Source organism: Taudactylus pleione, unplaced genomic scaffold (genome assembly GCF_031769625.1).
Source record: "Taudactylus pleione unplaced genomic scaffold, aTauple2 ptg000018l, whole genome shotgun sequence".
Lineage (NCBI taxonomy): Eukaryota > Metazoa > Chordata > Amphibia > Anura > Myobatrachidae > Taudactylus > Taudactylus pleione.
This window is the reverse complement of record NW_028284420.1, coordinates 874,702-894,247: the sequence shown is the minus strand read 5'-3', so window position 1 is coordinate 894,247 and position 19,546 is coordinate 874,702. Positions and strand designations below refer to the sequence as shown.

General features: G+C 43.4%; 1 protein-coding gene across 2 annotated transcripts in view; it reads left to right on the top strand.

Annotated features, from left to right (window-relative positions):
• CDC27 (cell division cycle 27) overlaps positions 1–19,233 on the top strand; it is a 66,468-nt gene extending 47,235 nt beyond the window's left edge. For both annotated transcript variants that reach the window (XM_088442301.1, XM_088442298.1), the window contains 7 exons: positions 2,702–2,854; positions 3,378–3,586; positions 3,749–3,866; positions 16,044–16,172; positions 16,278–16,352; positions 16,753–16,933; positions 17,390–19,233. In XM_088442301.1, the coding sequence (XP_088298427.1) occupies positions 2,702–2,854; positions 3,378–3,586; positions 3,749–3,866; positions 16,044–16,172; positions 16,278–16,352; positions 16,753–16,933; positions 17,390–17,472 (948 nt within the window). In that variant the 3' untranslated portion in view covers positions 17,473–19,233. The remainder of the gene's footprint in view (positions 1–2,701; positions 2,855–3,377; positions 3,587–3,748; positions 3,867–16,043; positions 16,173–16,277; positions 16,353–16,752; positions 16,934–17,389) is intronic.
• The last annotated feature ends 313 nt before the right edge of the window (positions 19,234–19,546 follow it).

Below are 19,546 nucleotides of genomic sequence, written 5' to 3'. Positions count from 1 at the left end.
TTTTGTTTGGTCCTGACTTGGATAAAATTGTGGATAAGTTGGCAGCAGCTAAGTCTGCATGTCTGCCTTCTGCTCCTACTCCCTCTGGATCTAGTACCTCGTCCTTTTGGACCTATCAGTCCAAAGGTAAACCTAAAGGTCCTTTCCTAGGCCGTCAGTCTCCAAGAAGACTGCCAAGCCTAAGCAGCAAGCTTGGAGTGCAAGACGTCCGGCTGCCAACCTGACAACAAACCCTCAGCCTGGTGGAAGGCCGACTTCTTCAGTTCGCTGAGTACTGGTGTCAGACCACCACAGACACCTGGGTAAGAGAAGTGGTCTCTCACGGGTACGCCCTTTCCTTCCGCAGAAGGCCTTCAGATCAGTTTTTCTGCACAGGCCTTCAGTCGGACAAAGACAAGGCCTTACAAATCCAGAAGGCCGTACAATCCTTGCTTCACGCAGGGGTCATAGTACCTGTCCCATTGCCCTAGAGGGGAACGGGTTATTATTCCAATCTCTTCTTGGTGCAAAAAATCGAACGGATCCCCTTGGCCTATCCTCAATCTCAAGTCCCTGAACAAATTCCTCAGGGTACCCCAGTTCAGGATGGAAACCCTATGCTCAATTATACTGGCTATGGAACCTGGGCATTTAATGGTGTCACTGGATATTCAGGATGCATTCCTGCATATTCCAATTACTTCGGCTCACCAGCATTTTCTCAGGTTTGCTGTTCTGCAACAACATTTCCAGTTTCAGGCTCTGCCGTTTGGTCTCACTACTGCACCTCGGGTGTTTACCAAAATTATGGCGGTAAAGACAGCCCATCTGCGGCTGCAGGGGGTCTGCCTGTTACCCTACCTGGGCGACCTGTTGCTGTTGGCAGGATCTCCAAAGGAACTTCACCACCACCTACAGCTGACAGTATCGGCGCTTCAAGCATTCTTTCAACTTTTCACCGTAGGTGGGATAAAATATTTATTGCGTACAACAGCCAGGGTCAGATTTGATTCTGCAAAGGAGAATTGTATAAATGGTGAGATCTACAAATGTCTTTGGTGCGACATCTTTTATAATTGTTTCATGTTTTTTGTTTTTATAAGTGTTGCCGATTTATAATATTGACGATTGTGTGTGGATGGCCACCACCTTCAGCACGGTTTATTGTAAGTGATGCTCCTTGTGTTTTCTTCCATCTTCTGTTTTTCCCGGTGGAACGAAATAAGGTTCTTGGATACAGAAGGCTAATCAAGCCACACAAACTAGTATCTTGAAAAAAGATACAATTTATTACAACAAATAAGATATAAAAGAATAATAGTTACTTTGCTTCGGAATATAAATGGTTACACGATCCAGGAGCCTCGTCTCTCAGAATGGAGAGCTGAACAATTTCCTGGCCACCAGCTGCAGTCTGGTCCAGGCTTAGGGCAGGCCACTGGCAGCTTCTTTTGTTCTTTGCTTATATAGCATCCTACTTGTCATACCCAGCTAACTTTACTAATATGGCTATAAACCTACTTCAAACCTATTGACCTATTGGTCAACTACTGATAAGATCTTTCTAAAACTTAACGCAGGCGTATATCGCAGTAGACAACGCCTAAAAGATTTATGGCCTGTCTGCTTCCACATTCCTGTACCATTTCATGCCTGATACCACTTCATGTCTGATACACACATAAGAACTATGAATAGAAATGGCTGTCAGTAGCCATTTTGCTGTCCCAATATTTTTTTATATATATAATTTTTATATGATCCATGTCAAGTCAAACAATTGAGAAACGTATATCGCTGACCTCCATAAAAGAGGACATCTCTTGAAAGCATATTATTACAATTAGACTAATGTAGCTACAACTGCTTAATGCTGCCAAGGTTTCTTAAACCGTTGTCTGACTTTGTATCCCCCTCTGATGCAAGTTAAACATACATGCTGGATGTACCCCTCTTGAAACTCTTACAGCTGAACTTTCATTTCCAGTGGAGATTTCACTCCATTCTTCCTAGCAAATGTTGACTCCTAGATAACTCATGATCATCTATCTAAAGTTAATTACCCGCCTTTCCTCACCAAAATCAGTCAGGACTTTGTACACTGGACTAAGCATTTCATATCTTGAATTGGCAAAATTAGCATAATGAAAATGATTATCTTTCCCCCGAATCTTGTACCCTTTTTTTTTTTTTTTAGACATTGCAGGTTAGGGTCCGATGTCAGATCATTGCCAACCTACAGACATCCTGCATTAAATTTATATAGAACAATCTTGACTATAGATGTCGACCAGGGGACTAGTCGCTGGGAGTTTGAGGTTCCCTCTCTACTTTCTAACCTATCATGGCACATGTCGGTCAACTTGTGTCTCCACATACCCCATTACACATTAAATGATGGGATGATATGGAAAATTACCTAATTTTGTTATTACCTGTTACCACATATTTGGGGACTTTGCCCATCTTCATTCATTCACATGCATTCGCATCATTTGTAGGATGAGAATGGGGGGAGAGACTAATGAGGAAGTAACTCAGATTTGCAAAGGTACTCTTTAGTTATTTTATTAGTAGCTATATTGCATTTTTCTAGTTTTCTTAGCTTTCACTTTCTAGCCTATTGTCTGTTAATAGCCCATTGTTCTAAAAATAACTTTGTATTTTAGGTTTAATTTTGTCTCTCCATGTTGTCTAAGTGCCAGTACTTCCATTTGTGCAGGCAGAGCGTGTGTTCTCTGAGGTGCGCAGGATTGAAAACTACCGCGTCGAGGGCATGGAAATCTACTCCACCACACTCTGGCATTTACAGAAAGATGTTGCACTGTCTGTGCTTTCTAAGGATCTCACAGATATGGACAAAAATTCCCCAGAGGTACTATGGTCTGATTGTTAAATAGGAAGCTGTAGTTTACGGGAGGGACAAGTTAAGGGTCTGAAGTACATTATGAAACGGTATAGAGCAAGAATAGCAAAATACCATGTAATGCCCCAGCTGTTTATAAAGTAAAAAGCCCAGCATGCCCTGTCAGCCAGTTGACCCAATTTAGATTTCTTACCACATGAACACAACCTACCAGTATGTGTTTGGATTGTGGGAGGAAACCTTAGCACCCAGGAGAAAGCCACATGAAGATGGGAAGTACAGAAAAACTCCAGACTAACAGGTCCCTGGTCAGAAATAAATCCATGACCCCAGCACTTTAAGGCAACAGTGTTAACCGCTGTGCTGACAAAAGCTAAAGAGCGGTAACCATGAGAATATCTTTATGCAAATGCTGTTGTCCAAATAGTATGTGGAAACATATCTGGGTTGATTATCTGGTATGGGTCTTTGTAATTGAAAATAGTGGGACAAGCTAAATTGGGTAACTGCTAGCTCCACACTCTAATTTCAGGCTTGGTGTGCTGCCGGGAACTGTTTCAGTCTGCAAAGGGAACATGACATTGCCATTAAGTTCTTCCAGCGGGCTATTCAGGTGGATCCTGGCTATGCATATGCCTTCACGCTCTTGGGCCATGAATTTGTACTAACAGAGGAGCTGGACAAAGCACTTGCCTGCTTCAGAAACGCCATCCGTGTTAATCCAAGACACTACAATGCATGGTGAGATTCTACCTTCCTTAACAACCTAATAAATTTATTATGTTAAGGTGCAGTACTATTGTTGTCACAGAACAACAGTGAAGTACTTTTCCTTGCTCAGTATAGATGATACCAAACATCCATACTCTGATTAATACATACCCTCCTGTCTTCTTGCCACAGGTATGGTCTTGGAATGATTTACTATAAGCAGGAGAAGTTCAGCTTGGCAGAGATGCATTTCCAGAAAGCACTAGATATCAACCCACAAAGTTCAGTACTACTGTGTCATATAGGAGTGGTGAGTTTCTTTTCAGTTTTCCAGTAAAGTGAGTCACCTGCAGTTCATGCATACTGTAGTGTATTAGAGCAGTAGAAAATAATTTTTAGAATTCTAAGGTGATGTCAGTGTTTATTCCTTCATAATTGATGGGTCTGTTATCCTAATAGAGAATAATGATTTAAGTTGCCTCTCTTCTTCTTTTAACTCTAACTTTTGAGATCTGAAATGAATAACAATAGGCCAGTCCATCTCAAGTGGTCCACTTCTAATTTTCTGGTTGCTTGACCATTTTATTAAAAATATTTTTTTTCCTTGGTTACCACCACTAAATCCCAGTATCTTATTATATTAACCTTGAGTCAAAAAATATTTCTCTGCTCTGTTGCCAATTAGAGCAGTGATTCCCAACCTCTGTCCTCAAGGCACACTTATGCCGCGTATCCACTACGCGACATTACTCAGCGATTGCATCATTACGACATCATAATCGTTCAGTAATCGTGCACAAATCACGCACATTAATTTCTAGGCGTTTCTGACATCAATCATTGCCCAAACATGCTGGTCAATCTGCCGATAACGACAGATTGCCCATGTTCGGGCATGATTGATGTGCTTACACTGAACGTTCAGGGTAGGCACAGCACAGACTGAAACGACATCACAATTACAGTGTCGTAATCGTGCAGTCGTTTCACAGTCTGCTAGTGGATGTGTGCCTCAACAGTCCTGGTTTTAGAGCGATCCATGCTTGAGCAAAGAAGGTTAAATCAAAGTATCCAAGGTAGTAATTAAGTCACCTGTGCTCAAGTATAGCTATCATTAAAACCTTGACTGTTAGTGTGCCTTGAGGACCGTGGTTGGGAACCCCTGAATTTGAGACATTTAGCTCTAAAATAGGTAAGATTTAGAAAAAAAACATAATTTTCAAAGTCTCATAAAGTTGGATACAAATCGCAGACTTCAGCTTTTATTGATACAAATTGATGGTATACTGTGTATGTACCGCCCACAAAAACTGAAACCTGAGAGTTCTTTACAAGCTGAGATAGAGGCAACTTGAAAAGTCATTTATGCACAATTATTTTGTTCTGATTGAGCAGTCTTTTTCAGTCATTAAAAATTAGTTAAGTTAATCAATAGAAGTTTTGTGGAGAACAATAGTTTTCTCTGAATTCTATACAACTTGCAAGTCCGGAGATATTGGCATTTGAATACAAACCTGAAAATGACTGTCCACCATGATTTAAAGATGGCTGCCATTTCTAAATGGAAGCTAGTAAAACAAATATTTATGGTTTTGAACTTTTGGTACATAAGGATGATAGATGACAATAAATTTAATTTCTTTTAAATGGTCAAGCAATTTCTGTTTTCCACTTCTTCTGGATTGATCCCAATATAAATTAATGTAAAGGGTATATTGGATATTTTTTCCATAGGATATCCCCAATTGTTTGTAAGGCACCATACAGTTATAAATAATTAAAAATACAGTCGCACAGAAAAAGAGAACTAGTACAGATGAGGTTGATGAAGGAGGTATGTAGGTAAGCCAAAGGGTTGAGATGGGCCTGCTCTGCTCACTATAGCTTACAGTCTACAAAAAGAGCTTAGTGGCACACTGAATGGTCATGGGAAGCAGATGGTAGAATATGCAGCAGGAATAGTATCATGTGGGATAAATAAGCTATAATGAAGAGGTGAATTTTGAGAAAACACTTTGGTTGGAGAAAATTTTGGCCAGGTGGGGTTGTGAGTTCCATAAGGGGATGAGCAGCACAGGAGAAGTCTTGGAGGCAGGGAGATACCAAAAAGAGGAGAGGCATGGGTTAGATACAGATAGCAGAGGGTGAGGCGGAACGTATCTCATTGCAAAGTCGGATATCTATAAAGTGGGGAAGCTGGTGAGGGTGTAAAGCTTGGATTTAATTCTAAAGGAAATAAGGAACCTGTGCAGGTATTTTCAGAGCCGTGTTGTGATGAGGGGACAGGTTGTGGTGTAGCAAGTAGAGAATAGTGAGAAAAAGTTGTCTTCATTAAAAGGAGAGCAAGAACTAGAGGAGGAGGGTATAGATCAGAAAATTGTGGAGGTGGTCAGAGAAGCAAGTTGATTGGCAAAGAGACCACGGGTGTTGGTCGAATGGGCAGATATTCGTCCTCCTAAAATAGGTTTGCTCTGGAGACTGCTTTATAGAAAGAAGGCAGCCACATTTATAATGGAGTATTTCTGCATTGGAGTGAGATTTTGTTCATTGTATAAGTGGCACAGGAGCACTTTTACAGATGTTGAATCTATTTTTATGTGCCAGGGTTGGAGTTTGGATCATTGAGATGGTGTGTGGTGGCTTGGGCTGTGGTGACTGTAGTGTTGTAGAATGAGACTGCAGTAATAGGGCCGGACAGGGGAGAAATTAGAGAGCAGTGGTTCAAGTGAGAAGTGCGCTTTTTGCGCACGTATTTTGGTTCAGGTGGAGAGGTCATTAGAGGGCTCTTCTAGAAGCCCAGACAACTCAACTAAACATATAAACTTCACAGTATGGCAACTACCTACAATTCTGGAAGAATCTACTTCTGAAGTTCCATCCAAGGGAGAAGATGACTTTCTAGGAGATTTGGATCAGGACATGTCTTCAGTGCTGGAGGAGGTGGATGGGTCAGCTGCTCACAGTGTGGAAGCTTAAGTTAAGGTAGCACGACGTGTCTAAACTTGTATTAACTTGGCTGGCATTTCTATTGAGACCTACGTCTTAAGAGCAAAAGATATTCATGAGGCTGTTATTCCAACTATGCTCAGGGCTAGGAAGCCAGTTTCTGCTGCACATTACCACCGTATTTGGGGGGCTTATGTGGTTTGGTGTGACAGAGATCAGTTTCCATCTTCCACTTTCTCCTGTTCCTCCAGGGAGGCCAGGAAGCAGGCCTGCGTCATGGCTCTCTAAAGGTTTCGGTTTCAGTGTTGTCTGTCTGTCTTTTTCCGAAGAAGACTAGACTTGCTAGCTGAACTGCAGACCTTCATGCAGGGAGTTCTCCATTTGAAGCCTTCGTTTCGTTCTCCTACAGCTCCGTAGACATGAACCTTGTGCTACAGTTTCTACAATCGGATTTGTTTGAGCAACTTGAATCTGTGGATTTGAAGTCACTCTCTTGGCTGAGACAATAGCTAAAAAGAAAGCAGCTTTCAAAGAGAGAATCTGAGTTTGCAGCTTTGTTGTGTAGTCCTCCTTATTTAAAGTTCCATGATGACCAGGCAGAGCTGCATACGAATATGAATATAGGTTTCACATCAACCAGCCTATTGTGGTTCTGGTTATCCTTTATTGAGGTACATGCCTTGGATGTGGTTCGTGCTTTACGATTGTGTGTGGTGAGCACCTTGATGCACCAGTAGACTGATAACTTGTTTATCATCTATGACTCTACCAAGTGAAATGGCCAGCTTCTAAGCAGACAAGTTTTGTGGTGTATCCAATCAACTATATCAGGCTTACAATTCCCAGGGACGGTCCGTTCCTTCCAAGTTTTCTGCTCACTCCGCGAGGTGTGTGGGTGCCCCTTGGGCTACGCGACATGGGGTGTTGGTTGCTCAGCTGTGTCAGGCTGCCAGAAGGTCCTCCATGCACACCTTTTCCAATTTTCACTTTTGCGTCCAGGGTGGCTAATTTTGGGTGCAGAGTGCTTCGTGCATCTACAGTGTTTCCCTCCTGTGCGGATTGCTTTAGGATGTCAGCATTGTAAATCCAGTGTTTCTTCTTCAGGGTCCATAGGGATCCACAGGAATACCATGGGGAATATTATGGTTTGAGACCAGGCACCACACAGTTAAAGCTTCAGCTCCCAGGATGTCTTGAGTCCTCCATATATACCCCGCCTCTAGCCATAGGACTTCAGTTGTTCGTTTGGTGCGGCAGGATCCAGACACACCTTCGTAACAGGGGACTGCTCTGGCAGTCCTAAGCTTTTTATTTATTTTTTGTTTCATTTAGTTTTGTTTTTGGGTTGGCAGTACTAAGCATCTACCTCTGCCGGGCCACAACACTAGTAACTGGGCTGGTGATTTTGGCGGGTTGCAGCTAAGCTTGCTAGCTGCAATGCTGCGACCTGGACTGCACGGAGATGTCAGGTAAGGCGATTCCTCGCTTACAGGGAAACGCGCGTGGCAGTACTTCTGCTGTCAGACACACCAGAAGCCGCTGCTGTCAGGGCCTGGGATTGTCCGCGTCCTCCCTACACCACCGAGGCTTTATTGTCTGACGCCGGGGATCGGCAGCAGGCTCTTCTGCTGCCACGATATGCGGCTGGTCTGGTTAACTACGAAAGATTTTGCGCTTCTGGGTTGCTCCGCCTACCCTTTACGTGTAAATGAGACTCACGGTCCACGCTTAGTGCGCCTTGTAGCTGTTAGTCTGAGGAGGGTTTGGATCGGTCTCCCTGTATACCTCTCCCTTGGTTAAGGTATATACTGCTCTATATCCCACCATTTCTTTGTGTTTGTGTAGTTGATTTAGAGTAGATTGTTATTTTATTACATATGCATTGTATGGGAGTCGGGGCACTATTCGAGTGGCCGGGAGGCCGCAACTAAAAAAAACAGCGCCCGCCCTGATTCAGAGCGAGCGCTCGCTTTTTGCGAGCGCTTCTGAATCAGGCCCCGAGTGCACCAGAATCCAGGCTCAGGACAAGGACAGAGATAATTCACAGGAAACCAGCACGTAGACAATAACACTAGAGGCCAGCGTGTGAGCTGAATAACTATAACACAAAGGATATGCGTGTAAGCTGAGTAATATAACACAGGAGATCAGCGTGCAAGCTGAGTAATACAACGCAGGAGATCAGCGTGTAAGCTGAGTAATACAACGCAGGAGATCAGCGTGTAAGCTGAGTAATACAACGCAGGAGATCAGCGTGTAAGCTGAGTAATACAACGCAGGAGATCAGCGTGTAAGCTGAGTAATACAACGCAGGAGATCAGCGTGTAAGCTGAGTAATACAACGCAGGAGATCAGCGTGTAAGCTGAGTAATACAACGCAGGAGATCAGCGTGTAAGCTGAAATAGTTTACACCAGAAATGGGCATGAGAGCTGGAATATATGACACTAGAAAATCAGCGTCAGGGGTGAACACCAGAAATCCGCATGGGAGCTGAACACTAGAAGCCAGCATGAGAGCTGGATGAGCACACTGGGAATCCTAAGGCAGAAAAACACCAGAGCATATCTTCTGCCTGGAGTGATGTAATAGCCACAATCACTGAAGAGTGAATGAAGTTGAACAGGCCCCTTCCTGTTATCTGGAGTCCTGCTTTATACCCCTAGGTAGCTGTCCATTGGGGGAAGGAGTCAGCTGAGAGCTGGCCAGGGCACCAGTGGATGAAAGACTAGTCAGCTGATAGAGACCAACATGGCTGTGCTCATGACCGGACCACGGAACCAGGACGTACACATGGAAGTCCTAGCAGACCCCAAGGAGAATACTTGGCGCCACTCGCCGCTGCACCCGGCGTCTGACCGCCAGCAAGATCAGGGGAAGCCAGCACAATAGGGAGTAGCGGATGATCCCAGACTGCATCCTGATAGAGCCTTCTTGGGTAGCCTCTTTGTCCCAGATAATGAAGCTGTTTGTGGATCGTATGGCTGCTCCCACTATGCCTCCTTCGATGGGGTGTTCAGCGCATGCTATGTTTGCACCTTCTACGCATTTTTCCTGGAAGGATGTTGGTGCCATACTCTGACTAGAATAGCCATCATCTAAAGGTAGTTAGTAAGGCACCTAAGTGCAAGTTAGCTTTTTATCAATCTGCTCAACATATGGATTCAGACACATCATCATCAGAGGATTCAGATGATGCGCAAAGTTCCTCTCCAGGGTCTAGCTCGGGGGAGGAGGACCATCCATCTACAGTGGATGTTCCTCCTTTGGTGAAGGTGGTTAAATCAATCCTAGACATTCAGGATGATGAACCAGCTCATAGTAAGAAGGCTCCAGTGTTTAATCGCCACCGGAAGGTGGTCAAAATGCAGTTTCCTGTATGTGAACAGCTCATGGATGAGGCATGGGGTAACTGGAGCGTGGGTAGCCAAAGCTGTTGAAGAATGGATGGGAGCATTGGAAAATTCTCTACCAAATGCTACCAGAGAGCAGATGATGTATATTTCCAATATACGGGAAGCGGCTTCCTATCTGGGAGGAGCTGCTGTAGATGCTGGAATTTTAGCTTCTAAAGCAGTGATTTTCAACCTTTTTTAACTCGCGGCACACTACACAAGATTTTAAAATTGCCAAGGCACACTATCCGGCGATGTGGTGTGCGCGGACTATGAAAAAACACACTACATTAGTTCCCACAGGAACAAAACACACTACATTGGCCCCCACAAGAATAAAAAACACACTACATTGGCCCCCACAAGAATAAAACAATCCCATTGGCTGGCCTAACAGAAAAAAAAAACCACATTGCTCCCCACAAAAAAAACAACCATACCACATTGCGCCCCACAGAATTGCTCCCCACAGAAAAAGAAACCTATGGCTGGCCCCACAGAAACAAAACACATTGTTCCCCACTAAATAGGCAAACATATGGCAAAATTACATGACTGGTTCCCACGAAAAAATAAACTATGGCTGGTACCCACGAAGAAGAAAAAAATGTCTGGTCCCCACAAAACCCACATTTCTTCCCCCCTTGTCACTCACAATGTAGCAGGATCGCGTGCGGGCGGGCTTCCAGGCAGGCTGCAGAGCCTGCCTGGACAGAGCGCTGGCTGGCTGATTGGCGCAGGGCGTTGGCTGGCAGAGCAGGCTGGAGGGCAGTGGACAACGCGGCGTGCGTGACCTGTGATGTCACACCGCCGCATCTTTGCAGGTCACTACCCGGTCGCACCTGAGTCTCCCAGAGGAGCTCAGTGGCCTGGGATGCTGAAGTACAGTAAAATGTGTCCGGTGGCTCTGACAGCCCCGCGGCACACTTCACAACCGGCCACGGCACGCTAGTGTGCCGCAGCACACCGGTTGAAAACCGCTGTTCTAAAGCATCAGCAGCTTCAATAGTGGCACGCAGGTTAAGATCCTGGAAGCTGGTACAGGATCAAAGAATGTGCTGGAAGTTTTATCTTCCTATGTAAAAGTACTTTTGGAGCAGAGTTGGATAAAATAATAGCTACTCTGAAAGCTTCAAAGTCAGCAGGTCTGCCATCTACGGTGACTATAAAGTCTAGGCAGGGTCTTTTCAGTCCTTCCGTTCTCAGGGACGAGCAAGGGAATAGCCTTCTTCTAAGACGTCTAGTTTTCGCAAAATATCAAGGTGACAAACTAAGAGGTCTGGCCCGGCAAGGCGTCCAGCTTCTAAACCGGATGACAAACCCTCTGCCTGATGCTGCGGGCCTGCTCCTAGGGGATCCCAGGGTGGGAGGCTGACTTCTTCAATTTTGCGGATTGTTGGCATCAAACAACAGATGCCTGGGTCTGAGAAATGGTCTCTCAGGGGTATGCCCTCACTTTCAGGAGGCATCCTCCCTAGATGTTCTTTTGCACAGATCCTCCAGCAGATGTAGTAAAGGCTTTGGCCCTTCAGGAAGCCATTCACTCCCTGCTACAGGCGGGGGTAATAGTCCCGGTTCCTGTGTCTCAACAGGGAAGGGGTTATTATTCCAATCTATTTCTGGTTCAGAAACCTAATGGGGCTTATCGTCCTATACTGACTCTCTAAAAACCCTCAACAAGTTTATCCGTGTACCCAAGTTTCGAATGGAAACTCTCCGATCAATTATTTTGGCAATGGAGCTCGGGGATTACATGGTTTCCCTGGACATTCAGGATGCATATCTGCATGTTCCTATTATACCATGCCACCAGCAATTTTTTAGGTTTGCTGTCCTTCAGCAACATTACCAATTTCAGGTTCTACCCTTTGGTCTATCTACTGCTCCCCGGGTATATACTGAAATAATGGCAGTCATGACAGCCTATCTCAGGCGTCAGGGAGTCAGAATTCTGTCACATCTGGACAACCTTCTGATAATGGCACAGACTCCGGTTGTTTTACAAAACCATCTTCATCTGACCATAGCCTGCTTACAAAAGCACAGCTGGATCATCAATTGGAAGAAATCACTTTCTCCAACACAGCAGATGGTACATCTGGGAGCTCTTCTGGATTCTCAGGCACAGACAGCATTCCTGCCAGAGGACAAGATTGTGGCCCTATCGTTGCGAATAAGCAAGCTTCTTCGAAAGCATAGGGTATCCATTCTGTTAGCAATGCAGGTCCTGGTATCACTGGTATCCACCTCAACATGCTTAGTTCCATTCCAGGCCTCTGCAAAGATTGATTCTCTCCAGGTGGAACGGACCCTGTCATCGAATAAAGTCCCAAAGGATCCTTCTTACTCCAGAGGTTTGTCACTCCCTCCTGTGGTGGCTGAGAAAAAAGATCATCTGAACAAAGGGCGCCCATTCTGGATTCCAAATTGGGTGTTGCTCACCACAGATGCCAGTCTTCGCGGATGGGGAGCAGTGACAGGTCGTCACACCTTGCAGGGAAGATGGACAAATCAGGAGAGTCATCTGCCAATAAACATTTTGGAACTGCGAGCAGTATACAAAGCACTTTTCCAGATCCAGTCTGACAATGCGACAATAGTGGCCTACCTCAATCATCAGGGAGGCACAAGAAGTTACGCAGCCATGAAAGAAGTGACAAGGGTGCTGATTTGGGCTGAACGTCATCTCTGCAAAATTCATACCGGGAGTACTCATTTGGGACTCTCCTAAGTCGCCAGGACATACACGCCGGAGAGTGATCTCTCCATCCGGGAGTTTTTCAGCTCTTGGAAAATAAATGGGGTCTACCAGAGATGGATCTCGTGGTGTCATGTCACAACCACAAGGTCCCCAGGTACGGGTCCAAGTCCAGAGATCCATAAGCAACCTTCGTGGATGCACTGGCAGTAATATGGGGCTTAAAACTGGCATATCTCTTTTCTCCTATCTCCCTCCTCCCAAGAGTTCTCAGGAAATTCAAGCAGGAAGGCGGAACAGTAATACTGGTGGCTCTGGCTTGGCCCAGACATTATTGGTTCACCGACATACAGAATCTGTCAATAGACAGTCCGTATCCTCTTCCTCTATGGCAGGATCTGCTAACGCAGGTTTCCTGCCGTCATTCGGACTTACTTTGGCTTTGACGGCGTGGCTCTTGAATCTTCCATCCTAAGAACTAGAGTTTTTTTTCCAGGTCTGTAATTCAAACAATGCTTAGGGCACAGAAGCCTGCATCTGCCTGCATATATTACAGAGTTTGTAATTCTTTTGGTCAATGGTGTTCCCACAGAAAGTATGGTCCTAAGGTATTTAGGATTTCAAGGATACTGGCTTTTCTACAGACAGGTTTAGACCATGGTCTCCGTCTGGCTACTTTGAGAGTACAGGTTTCTGCACGGTCAGTCTGGTCCCAGAGGAAGATTGCCTCATTACCAGATGTTAGAATTTTTTTTTCCAAGGAGTTCTGCGAGTTCAGCCTCCTTTTTGTTCTTTTTGTTCCACCGGGATTTTTCTTTGGTTCTTAAGGGGCTACAAGCACCTCCATTTGAACCTCTAGACTCTGTAGATTTGAAGTGGTTGACAGCGAAGACACTTTTTCTTCTCTCTATCTCTTCTGCTTGCAGAGTCTCTGAATTGGCAGCGCTTTCTTGTTGCTCTCCTTTTTTTTTATTTTTCACCAGGATAAAGCTGTTCTTCGTATAAAGGGAGGGTTACCTTCCTTAGGTGTAGTGTCCCGTTTTCATGTAAATTATGAAATTGTAGTTCCAGCTTTTCAGGCTCCAGATCTTTCTGTAGATGAAGCCTCCCTGGATGTAGTTTGTACTGTCCATATCTGTGTGGAGCGCACAAACCCTGTTGCAAAAAGAGTATCTGATTTTCTATTATATGGTTTTCACAAACTAGGAAGGCCAGCTAATAAGCAGACTCTGGTGAGATGGCTACAGATGACTATCTCCTAGGTGTACACACAGGCTGATCTCCCTGTCCCAAGCACAGTGACGGCACATTCTACTCTGTCTGTAGGGCTATCGTGGGCATTTAGTCGTGGTGCCTCTGCTGAACAATTGTGCAATGCAGCCACGTGGTCTTCTGTCCACACTTAGGTTTTATGCCTTTGATAGTTTTGCCCCTCAGGACGAGTTCTCCTTTCTGCTCCGGAGCGTCCCCCACCCTAGGGGAACTGCTTTAGGACATCCCCATGGTATCCCTGTGGACCCCTATGGACCCTGAAGTAGAAAACTAGTTATGGTAGACTTACTTAGATAACTCCTTTTCTTCGAGGTCCACAGGGCGCTCACCCTGACGCACCTGGCTGCATGGGTAATTTTTTCTTTCGGTCACAGATTCCCTCATTTTGTGTAAGTGTGTTTCTGGTGTACGATTGCTCTTCTTTCATTCTCCTGCCTTGAGGCTTGTTAACTAAACTGAAGTCCTATGGCTAGGGGCGTGGTATATATGGAGGAGGACCAGAGACCTCCTGGGAGCTGAAGCTTACCTGTTTGGTGCCTGGTCTCCAACCATCATAATCCCCATGGTATCCCTGTGGACCCTATGGACCTCGAAGAAAAGGAGTTATCTAGGTAAGTTTACCATAACTCTAATTTTTTCCATGGACAAAGGAGAAAGCAGGATGTTTGTACTTTACCAGTAAAATCCCTTTCTCTGAATCCATGGAGGACACTGGATGCCCCCCCTCCGCTGTCCTGTTCTCAGGCTTTGTTTGCGTTGTTTGTTCTTAGTAATAAACTAGTGTGTCTTTATTAGATTGATGAATCTTCTTCCTGTACTTTTTCGGTTTTTCCTTTCTCCTCTGTTTCTTATTGGGCTTGATTAAATATAAGCTGAGGTCAGGTGGGGTATAAACTGGGAGAAGCCAAGTTCAAATCAGCAAGGATTTAAAGTGCCAGGCTCCCAACACCACCATCTATACTCCAGTGTTCCCCATGGATTTGGAGAAAGGGATTTTACTGGTAAGTTCAAAAATCCTGTTGTCTGTTGGACTGGTTACTGCTGTTCCTATAGGACTGGATGTGGATCTCCATTCCTGACCTTCAATGAATACTGTTCTGTTCTTTAGTACCAGACCTTCTTTTCAGTCCAAGTTGTTCTCCAAGCTCTATCTAAATCAGGACATTTTGATCCTGGCTTTAGACCAGTAAAAGTTTCCTGAAGAAAGACTCTCAAGTGCATTAAAACTTTGTCCATTGGGCACAAGAATTTGATAGATGACATGTTGGTTTTTAATAATATCCATAAGAGGTTGGCCTGCATCTAAACAAACCATTGCCAAGTGGTTTACTGTGACAATTCACTAGGCTTGCACTGGGGAACAACATGTCCCTGAAAATGTGAGAGCATATTCCACCAGATCGGTGGGAACCCCCTTACACGACACAGGATATGGGCTTGAACAGCTGTTACAGGCAGCCACCAAGTCTTTTGTGAGCACAATTCTACAGATTCAATACTTTTGCAAACAAGAATGCTAGTATTGGATGTATGGTGCTGCACACAATGGGATTTGTATGCTCTTGTTGTTTTTGTTCAGTGTTTTGTTCCTTTGTTGCTCTTATGATTATTGTTCTCCCCTCTTGTCCTGTGCGCTTTTGTTTTTGGGTTAAATTAAAAGAATCTCTGGCATCCAATGGGATTATGTAAGGTAAGGAGCTTGAATTTTTACAAGTAAATTTAAATTACCCAAGATCCTGCCATTGCACTCTATTCAGTGTTCTAGTGTCTCCCATTGGATTGAGGGAAAGTTATTTTAAGGCAAGTACAAAAATCAAGTTGTTTCCACTTCACTGGTTGATGCAAATGTGGAACAAGTGTATTTGGGAGTTATTCACAGACTGTGTTTGCCTGTATTAGATGTGTGTGCATGACTAACAGTACAGAGAACACTGAATGCTGACAGAAGTGGCCATGTCCATTTAAGCTGGTCTAACAACTGCCTATTGCTTTTAAACGTATCCAACTTATCAGCCCTGAAGAAATATTCCGTGTTGGAGTTGAAGTCGGTGGTGATCTCCACAAATACAGGGTTACTAGATGGGTATTCAATTAAAAATTGCATGATTTTCCCCATTTTATGTTCCTAGCCTAAGTTTTTTTAACCTTTTCTCTTTTTTTTTTCTTTTTTTATTTAGGTGCAGCATGCACTCAAAAAATCAGACAAGGCTTTGGATACACTTAACAAAGCCATTTCCATTGATCCCAAAAACCCACTATGCAAGTTCCATCGAGCCTCTATCTTGTTTGCCAATGAAAAATATAAGGTATGTTCTCATGGTATTTTTTTGAAATGTAGGTTGAAATACAAATTACTTTTCTGCTTAAATACTTTTTTACTTTTTTTTTTTATTTATTTATTTGTTTCCCAGTCTGCACTGCAGGAGCTGGAGGAGCTGAAACAAATTGTCCCCAAGGAATCCTTAGTATATTTTTTGATAGGAAAGGTAAGAGAATGCTGCTTTTCTGACTTTTTCACTATCAAACATTAAAGACTTTAATTTCACACCTATAATAATAATAATAGATAAATATCCCTTAGTGGTAGCTGAGTAATCTACAGTATAGCATTATCTGTGCTAACCATCCTCTGAATCTTCGGGGTATATTTACTAAAGGTTGATTTTAATTTATTTTAATCGATCAAAATTGATTTAAAACGATGTTGTGTTTCTGGGGCTAAATTACACATTTAGTAACCGTGAACTTTTGAATTAGTTTTTTAAGTATTAGTAACTGTGTGATTTAGCCCAAGAAACAAAACATCGATTTTGATCGATTAAAATCGATCTTTAGTAAATATATCCCTTCTCTATTTATTTCCTCTCCTAAACTCCTATCCCTCAGGTGTATAAAAAACTAGGTCAGACACATTTGGCTTTGATGAACTTTTCCTGGGCAATGGACCTGGATCCCAAAGGAGCTAACAACCAGATCAAAGAGGCCATAGACAAACGTTATCTACCAGACGATGAAGAGGTTGTTACCCAAGAAGAACAAGTCAGTGAGTGCTACCCTTATGAAACAGGTGAGTAACACCTATGAAACCTAAGAATGGCATGGACCTGTCAGACCATCTTAGTATTCTACAGTGATCAGATTCTGTTCTTTGTCCCGTAATAAAGATTTCCAGTGGTCAAATAAATCCACCTTGGAAAACGAAAATTTATATAACCTCCTCGATAATGAATCTATGAAATTGTATGGAATGGCCTGCTGCAGAAAGCTGTAGATTATTGTAGCAGGTAGCAATGGCCTGAAGAGGGCGCTATGTCCAGTCTACAGAATTGAATGCAGTACAAATAGAAATGTGTTTTTTTTTATTTTTATCATCTTTGCCAGGTTATTTAAAGAAATGCAGACACTGCTCTAATATCCTCTCAATAAGAGCTGGCTGCCTATTTCTCAAATCAGAAGCAGGCAGCTTGTGCTGGCATCATTATCATGACAATTGATGGGTCTCTCTTTGTTTGTTTCTTTGTAGTGGGAACTGATGAATCGCAGGAGAGCAGCATGACTGATGCAGATGACACACAATTGCACGCAGCTGAGAGTGATGAGTTTTAACCTGGTCCTCACTCCCCACCGGACATGTGGCAATGGGGTGTCTGACTGTTATTTTACTTAACACCACCCCAGCCTCACCCTTGCCTTCTCAGATGCCTTTCTAAGGCCGCCATTTTGTATCATCATCATTGCCTCTGTTACTATTGTCAGCCATTCCTCGTCCCCTAGACTTCTGATTTTTAAAGCCCAGCAGATAATTAAAGACTGTGTGCAATATGTGGATAGCACTCTGTTGGATTCCTGCTTATTTTCCAGTTTTCTAAGGCACCTAGTGTTTCCAAGGGTTAAGCCCCAGGTGTGGCCTGTTCATGCCGAAGAAGATGTTGAATTATTAAGAGTCACAAGGCTCTCTTCTCAGACTTGAAGCTTGCTGTTAAAGCCTTCCAAACCCTCAACTTCATGGATGGGATGCTATTTCACAACACCTTCAAATTCAGTGCCTCCCTCCACCCTCAATGAGGACAGAATTTAGGAGAATTTTTGCTTGGATAACATTTATTCAGCGCTAGAATCGAATGACGAGAGAGGCTGAGGCAATCTAAACTTTCCACCGTCATCTGATGAGAGACTCTTTGCAGACTGACTTATCCTTACAGTGAATCCATAAACCATTCAACTACAGACTGAGGTTAGATCCCCCCCTACTCCCCCCTTAAAATATACATTACAGGAATCTTACACCAGGCCTTGCCCTTTGGGTGTATCTTTTCCTAAGACCGAAAACTCCTTCCTGCAGCCTTCATCCAACACTTAAAGCCACCTTAGATTTCTCAAACTACATGTTAAAATGGATGGCCTGGGTTAATGTAAGGTATTTCCATAATTCATCGCTATGGAGTGGGACAAGCCATAATCTTCCAATCACCCCCGCAGCATATTTTCTACTCTATTTTTTTTTTTTTTTTTTTTACAAGCGTTATATTTGTAGTATTCTACAAGCTAAACCATTCATCATGTGCTATTGTGCAAGATGATAGACCCAGAAAATAAAGAAGGGTACAGGCAATGGGGTTACGCTTTGCTAGAAAAGGGATAACTCTTTATAGTACTAATTGCCTTCATACAGTGTATGTAGCCATTTTTAGCCTATTCGGGACAAGTGACATCATGTCACACCTCAGTGATTGGTTAGCTCATAAAATGGCTACTTTCAGTGTAGAGGCGATGGGTATACCTTGGTGAGATAAACATATTTTATATCAGTTTGTTAAAAGTTTTTTTTACCTCCGTTTAATTCTCACCATCCCACTACTTTTAATTTTGTGCATACTCCTTAAAAGCTAATTGCTATATAACATTTGGACTGCCCCTTGACATAACGCCCTCAAATTCCATTTCTCATTTACCCTACCTAGTGGGTTTGGGTTTTCTGTAGGAAGATTGTCACCGACCTCTCTGTTTAGGTTTCTAGTTCCAGTGCTCTGGGCAAGTCCATTGTTGGTCATCTTGCATTTGGTGAAATCAGGAGGATCACCTTCCCTCTAACATTACTGGCATGATGTCTAATGAATTACACGCCCGTCACTACCAGCCAGGCCAGCTACCCTGTAACGGACAATTGCCCTGCGGCACTGGTCTCTCTGGTGGGGCGGGACCCCTTTTATTGTGTGGCTGTGACCTATTTTTATTTTTGTCCCCTCCCCTTTTTTATTTCAGAAAGTGTACAGTGTTCTATTATTTGGGTTGGGAGGTTCCTGTTTAATATATTTTGCGAATCATTTAAGGATGTGAAAAATCCAAATAAAAACTTTTTAAAAATGTTCCTGGAGAAGTTACTTAATTGATACTTAAGCAGGTGTCCATGGCGTTCATTCCACTTTTTCCTCTATGTGTGCATTTACTAAATTTCAGTAATCTTACAACACTGCGTTATCCATTTTGCGAACCGAGACCTGTTTAGAGTTATTTTGCCGTGGTTGATTATTTATAACAACAATGAATTGCAGTGAACGTGGTTACAGTCATTCTAAATATAAATGGGTAGAGGGTCTGGTTCTTCAGTGGTTCAGGCACTGTGTTCAAGAAAATGCTGTGTTTTGTGATCAGACACGTTGTTAAAAAATGACGTCTTTAG